Here is a 7,256-nt window from a genome sequence, read left to right on the forward strand (position 1 = left end):
ATATCATCAGTCTGTTAGTTATAATCAAAAGGGGCGATTGAGCCAATTACAGAGAAAACAGAGAGGCACGTGATTCGGGCAAGGTTCAGGAATCAATCGCAGTCCACAACTAACGAGGTGACCTTTTGAACAAACGTTTCCTCTTAACCTACAGCTAAAGGGTTAATTTGGGATCTCAGGACATTGTGCGGAAAGGTGATTGGATAGAATTAGCGTTTTTAGTTGGGGGATTGATGGGATTTTGGGGCTGATCGTTTAGGGAGTGTTTATTATTTCACAAATCCAAACCAGCCAGAACACTGTAAAAAAATAATTCTTCCCAAGGTTCTGAAAGTCCTACATTACAACAGTGACTACACTTCAGAAGTACAGTCGGAGGGGCCATCTTTCGGATGAGACATTAAACCGAGGCCCCGTCTGCCCTCTCAGGTTTACGTAAAAGATTCCATGGCACTATTCGAAGAAGAGCAGGGGAGTTCTCCCCGGTGTCCTGGGCCAATATTAATCCCTCAACCAACATCACTAAAAAATAGATGATCTGGTCATTATCACATTGCTGTTTGTGGGATCTTGCTGTGCGCAAATTGGCTGCCGCGTTTCCTACATTACAACAGTGACTACACTTCAAAAGTACTTCATTGGCTGTAAAGCACTTTGGGACATCCTGAGGTTGTGAAAGGTGCTGTATAAATACAATCTTTCTTTCTTTCTCTCAGTCTTCTCTTCTACAATCTACAGGCTTTTAAAACCCAACCTTGGTGTCACCAAAACACTATCCCTTTGACTTGCTCCCCAACACTTGGGGGGATAATTTTAATCCCCAATAATGGGTGGGGTTGGGGGCGGGTGGGAGTTGAAAATAGTTGGGTTTTTTGGGTCGCTACCTCAAAATGTTCGGACTTTGCATTCCCAGTGGGAAGCCTGGACTTTTACCACCCACATTAAACCCGGAAGTGGAGCCGGGTTGTGGTCAAGACCCAAAAACTAACTTTTTCAAATCCCACCCGCCCCTAACCCACCCGTTCCTGGGGGCTAAAATCACCTCCTTTGGGGTTCAACTGCACTCTGAGCCTCAGACCTTTACCTGAGTCCAGCAATAACAAGAGGAAGACCTCGGGTATGGAGAGCAACAGTGGGTTAGGAACCTCCACGGAGCTGAGACTGAGAGTATTGGGCAGTCCCTGGGAGGGGGTGATCCCAGGGGAGGGGGTGATCATGGGGGAGGGGGCGGTCCCGGGGGAGGGGGTGAAGGCAAGGAGGAGGGGGTGAAGGCACAGGGGAGGGGGCGGTCCCGGGGGAGGGGGTGATCATGGGGGAGGGGGTGGTCCCGGGGGAGGGGGTGATCCCGGGGGGAGGGGGTGGTCTCGGGGGAGGGGGTGGTCTCGGGGGAGGGGGTGGTCCCGGGGGAGGGGGTGGTCTCGGGGGAGGGGGTGGTCCCGGGGGAGGGGGGCGGTCCCGGGGGAGGGGGTGATCATGGGGGAGGGGGTGGTCCCGGGGGAGGGGGTGATCCCGGGGGGAGGGGGTGGTCTCGGGGGAGGGGGTGGTCTCGGGGGAGGGGGTGGTCCCGGGGGAGGGGGTGATCACGGGGTGACACCTGGCTGTGCTGCTTCCCTCTCCAACCAAGTGTCGAGACTGAGGGTGAATCACTGATGGTGAAGACATGAGCTCTTGGTGAGGGGGAAGAAATGACTCCCCCTCCCCCCTCACTGCCAACAACAGGGCATCAGGAGGGGCAATAGAGCTGGTGTCGGCTACTGATGGGTTCACACCGTCACCCCCCACTTCACCATCATCCAGAGCTCAGACCTTTCACACCCAGCAAGGGCCCACCCTGCCGTTAGCAGCCTTGCTCAATACACACAGACACACAGGGACACACACACACACACTCACACAGACACACACACTCACACAGACACACACACACACACACACACAGGGACACACACACACACTCACACAAAGGGACAGGCACACTCATACACACACACAGGGACAGTCACTCACACACACAAGGACAGGCACACACACACACACAGGGACAGACACACACACACACACGCACAGGGACACACACACACTCACTCACACAGGGACACACACACACTCACTCACACAGGGACACACACACACACACTCACACAGGGACACACACACACACACTCACACACACTCACACAGACACACACACACACACACTCACTCACACAGGGACACACACACACACACACACTCACACAGGGACACACACACACACTCACACAAAGGGACAGGCACACTCATACACACACACAGGGACAGTCACTCACACACACAAGGACAGGCACACACACACACACAGGGACAGACACACTCACACTCACACACACAGCTGAGCCACATTCAGGTTTTAAATTCTCATTTACACTGTGTTCTTGTCATTTACAAACGTTGTCTTTTAATGTCCTTCCCCTGAGGTTTAATAGCTGCTCACTCTCCCCGATCCTCCCATCTACCCCCACTCCCCGTGTACTGCAGAGACACCAGTTAAACACCCAGTCAGAGCAGCAGAGGCACTGAGCTGCTGGGGGCCCTGATATTGCCAGCTCGGACTCTAACTACCCATCACACAGGTCCCAGAAACCAGCCCACGGGGGAACTGCCTGTGTGATATCACCCAATAACGCTGGATATTTTGGCACAATTACTCTTTAACGATCCCCGTTAGAAATTCTAGCAGATACATTTTGAAGGGATATCCCATGAATCAGCTCTTGCTGTTAATGATTTGAGTCACTGTTCAATGGACTCTTTAAATTGATGTCCTGAAGACATGGATCTCCCAATCTGGGACAGCCACTGTCTGTACGTTTCCTGTTGGAATATTCCAGAACCGGGAGCTTTCCCCAGTCTTGTTCCCTGCAGTGTTGGCTCCATGAGACTGGATTCATGTGAGAACTGAATGAGAGGGAAGGGGTTTGTGACTGAGACTAGAGGGAGCCAGATTTAACCAGGATTGGACCTGGACCCATCCCAGAGTCCGGGATTCAGGAGCCACAATTAACGCTGGTTTTAGTTGTGCAGTGAACACATCAGCTGGTTTGAAACAGCTCTGAACTGTTATTACTCATTAAACTGACCAACACAGAGAGCAATTTAAACATCAGTCTGTGTTTCCTGTGACAATTTCTGACCAATCTGTCAAATTAAAGTCACATGAAACAAACTGTGTATTTCCTCCCGCTCAATCTTTCTCTGACTTTCTCTCTGTCGAAGTTTCTCTGCCTCTCTCTCTTTTTCTATCAGTCTCTCTGTCTCTGTTTCTTTCAGTTTTTCTCTCAATTTCTGTCTATCAGGCTCTCTCTCTTCATCTCTCTCTCTCTCTATTTCAGTCTCTCTCTCTCTCTATTTCAGTCTCTCTCTCTATTTCAGTCTCTCTCTCTATTTCAGTCTCTCTCTCTCTCTATTTCAGTCTCTCTCTCTCTCTATTTCAGTCTCTCTCTCTATTTCAGTCTCTCTCTCTATTTCAGTCTCTCTCTCTCTCTCTATTTCAGTCTCCCTCTCTCTCTATTTCAGTCTCTCTCTCTCTCTATTTCAGTCTCTCTCTCTCCCTATTTCAGTCTCTCTCTCTCCCTATTTCAGTCTCTCTCTCTCCCTATTTCAGTCTCTCTCTCTATTTCAGTCTCTCGCTCTCTCTATTTCAGTCTCTCTCTCTCCCTATTTCAGTCTCTCTCTCTCCCTATTTCAGTCTCTCTCTCTATTTCAGTCTCTCTCTATTTCAGTCTCTCTCTCTCTCTATTTCAGTCTCTCGCTCTCTCTATTTCAGTCTCTCTCTCCCTATTTCAGTCTCTCTCTCTCTCTCTCTCTGTCTCTCTGTGTATCTCTTGCTCTCTCTCTCTCTGTCTCTCTCTCTCTCTCTGTGTCTCTATCTCTCTGTGTGTCTCTCTCTCTCTCTCTGTGTGTCTCTCTCTCTGTGTGTCTCTCTCTCTGTCTCTCTGTCTCTCTCTCTCTCTCTCTATCTCTCTGTGTGTCTCTCTCTCTCTCTCTGTCTCTCTGTTTATTCTGGATGTGAGCTGTGATGTGTCATTTTTAACAGTGACCCCCTGCCCCCACCCCTCCCGCACAGTCCAACACCTTCCCAACAATTTGGCTGCAACACAGAGCAGGAAACTCAGAGCCAGTGACCCGGGAGACACCCCAACACTCGTATTTTCAAATGGTTATCGTTTTTAGAAACCATTTGCTATTTTTTTTGTCTCCAATTGCTGAGGAGATAGTTTATATCTCGAATATGATTAGAGATTAGTGATGCAGGCTGTCACTTAACGTTACACACATTGGTTGCAACAAAACTATGACCGATTGTGAAGGTCACCAATTGATTCAAACTCCCTTTCCCACCTTGGACTGTCCGTGCTGCTCCTCCCTGACCGCTGCTCCCCGCCGACCGCTGCTCCCCGCCGACCGCTGCTCCCCGCCGACCGCTGCTCCCCGCCGACCGCTGCTCCCCGCCGACCGCTGCTCCCCGCCGACCGCTGCTCCTCCCTGACCGCTGCTCCCCGCCAACCGCTGCTCCCCGCCAACCGCTGCTCCCCGCCGACCGCTGCTCCCCGCCGACCGCTGCTCCCCGCCGACCGCTGCTCCTCCCTGACCGCTGCTCCCCGCCGACCGCTGCTCCCCGCCGACCGCTGCTCCTCCCTGACCGCTGCTCCCCGCCGACCGCTGCTCCCCGCCGACCGCTGCTCCCCGCCGACCGCTGCTCCTCCCTGACCGCTGCTCCCCGTCGACCGCTGCTCCCCGCCGACCGCTGCTCCCCACTGACCGCTGCTCCCCACTGACCGCTGCTCCCCACCGACCGCTGCTCCCCGCTGCTCCCCGCCGACCGCTGCTCCCCACTGACCGCTGCTCCTCCCTGACCGCTGCTCCCCACTGACCGCTGCTCCCCACCGACCGCTGCTCCCCGCTGCTCCCCGCCGACCGCTGCTCCCCACTGACCGCTGCTCCTCCCTGACCGCTGCTCCCCACTGACCGCTGCTCCCCACCGACCGCTGCTCCCCGCTGCTCCCCGCCGACCGCTGCTCCCCGCTGCTCCCCGCCGACCGCTGCTCCCCGCCGACCGCTGCTCCCCGCCAACCGCTGCTCCCCGCCGACCGCTGCTCCTCCCTGACCGCTGCTCCCCGCCGACCGCTGCTCCCCGCCGACCGCTGCTCCCCACTGACCGCTGCTCCCCACCGACCGCTGCTCCCCGCTGCTCCCCGCCGACCGCTGCTCCCCGCTGCTCCCCGCCGACCGCTGCTCCCCGCCGACCGCTGCTCCCCGCCGACCGCTGCTCCCCGCTGCTCCCCGCCGACCGCTGCTCCCCGCCGACCGCTGCTCCCCGCCGACCGCTGCTCCCCGCCGACCGCTGCTCCCCGCTGCTCCCCGCCGACCGCTGCTCCCCGCCGACCGCTGCTCCCCGCCGACCGCTGCTCCTCCCTGACCGCTGCTCCCCACCGACCGCTGCTCCCCGCTGCTCCCCGCCGACCGCTGCTCCCCACTGCTCCCCGCCGACCGCTGCTCCCCGCCGACCGCTGCTCCCCGCCGACCGCTGCTCCCCGCTGCTCCCCGCCGACCGCTGCTCCCCGCCGACCGCTGCTCCCCGCCGACCGCTGCTCCTCCCTGACCGCTGCTCCCCACTGACCGCTGCTCCCCACCGACCGCTGCTCCCCGCTGCTCCCCGCCGACCGCTGCTCCCCACTGCTCCCCGCCGACCGCTGCTCCCCACTGCTCCCCGCCGACCGCTGCTCCCCGCCGACCGCTGCTCCTCCCTGACCGCTGCTCCCCGCCGACCGCTGCTCCCCGCCGACCGCTGCTCCTCCCTGACCGCTGCTCCCCGCCGACCGCTGCTCCCCGCCGACCGCTGCTCCTCCCTGACCGCTGCTCCCCACCGACCGCTGCTCCCCGCTGCTCCCCGCCGACCGCTGCTCCCCACTGCTCCCCGCCGACCGCTGCTCCCCGCCGACCGCTGCTCCTCCCTGACCGCTGCTCCCCACTGACCGCTGCTCCCCACCGACCGCTGCTCCCCGCTGCTCCCCGCCGACCGCTGCTCCCCACTGCTCCCCACCGACCGCTGCTCCCCGCTGCTCCCCGCCGACCGCTGCTCCCCACTGCTCCCCGCCGACCGCTGCTCCCCGCCGACCGCTGCTCCCCACTGACCGCTGCTCCCCACCGACCGCTGCTCCCCCCTGCTCCCCGCCGACCGCTGCTCCCCGCTGCTCCCCGCCGACCGCTGCTCCCCACTGCTCCCCGCCGACCGCTGCTCCCCGCCGACCGCTGCTCCTCCCTGACCGCTGCTCCCCGCCGACCGCTGCTCCCCGCCGACCGCTGCTCCTCCCTGACCGCTGCTCCCCGCCGACCGCTGCTCCTCCCTGACCGCTGCTCCCCGCCGACCGCTGCTCCCCGCCGACGCTGCTCCCCGCCGACGCTGCTCCCCGCCGACCGCTGCTCCCTGCCGACCGCTGCTCCTCCCCGCCGACCGCTGCTCCTCCCTGACCGCTGCTCCCCGCCGACCGCTGCTCCCTGTCACCCGACTTTCTGACTCTCCCCCGGGAGCTGGGATCTTGGATTGTTTCTCGATGTCTGATCGTCATCTTCAACTGTTTTAAAGAGAAACACTTGGTATCGATCACACCTCTCAAAAGCTTTTCGAACTTCATTTACACTGAAGTACAGTTATTGCTGCTGTGGCCTGGGCAAACACAGCAACATCCTACAGATCAGATGACTGGCCAGTTAATCTATTTCTGGTTGAATTACCTGCTCTTCTTCAGCAGCTTAAAGGGTTAAATTATGAGGACAGATTACACAGCCTGGGCTTGTATTCCCTCGAGTATAGAAGATTAAGGGGTGATCTAATTGAGGTGTTTAAGATGATTAAAGGATTTGATAGGGTCGATAGAGAGAAACTATTTCCTCTGGTGGGGGGAGTCCAGAACAAGGGGGCATAACCTTAAAATTAGAGCCAGGCCGTTCAGGGTGATGTCAGGAAGCACTTCTTCACACAAAGGGGAGTGGAAATCTGTAACTCTCTCCCCCAAAAAGGCTGTGGATGCTGGGGGACAATTGAAAGATTTATTTTGGGTAAGGGTATTTTGGGATTTGGAGCACAGGTGAGAAAATGGGGTTGAGGTGCAGATCAACCATGATTTAATTGTATGGTGGAACAGGCACGAGGGGCTGAATGGCCTCCTCCTGTTTCTTATGTCCAAATACAGCCATCAGTCCCTTAACGCCCACCT

At 57.8% G+C, this 7,256-nt stretch overlaps 1 protein-coding gene across 1 annotated transcript; it reads right to left on the minus strand.

Annotated features, from left to right (window-relative positions):
• Positions 1 to 4,362: 4,362 nt before the first annotated feature.
• LOC137342776 (uncharacterized PE-PGRS family protein PE_PGRS54-like) lies at positions 4,363 to 6,608 on the minus strand. Its single transcript, XM_068006954.1, has 2 exons — positions 5,365 to 6,608; positions 4,363 to 5,254 (listed from the first exon to the last, which is right to left on the minus strand). The coding sequence occupies exons 1-2, from the start codon at positions 6,606 to 6,608 to the stop codon at positions 4,363 to 4,365; spliced, it is 2,136 nt and encodes a 711-aa protein (XP_067863055.1).
• Between the last annotated feature and the right edge of the window lie 648 nt (positions 6,609 to 7,256).

This window comes from Heptranchias perlo, chromosome 26 (assembly GCF_035084215.1).
Source record: "Heptranchias perlo isolate sHepPer1 chromosome 26, sHepPer1.hap1, whole genome shotgun sequence".
NCBI lineage: Eukaryota > Metazoa > Chordata > Chondrichthyes > Hexanchiformes > Hexanchidae > Heptranchias > Heptranchias perlo.

What these genes read in the sequence shown, in the direction of transcription:
- LOC137342776 (XM_068006954.1), bottom strand. Translation starts at nt 6,608, where the DNA reads ATGACGATCAGACATCGAGAAACAATCCAAGATCCCAGCTCCCGGGGG. An exon ending in GCGGTCGGCGGGGAGCAGCG is followed by an intron (nt 5,255 to 5,364) that starts GTCGGCGGGGAG and finishes GGCGGGGAGCAG; the next exon opens with CGGGGAGCAGCGGTCGGCGG.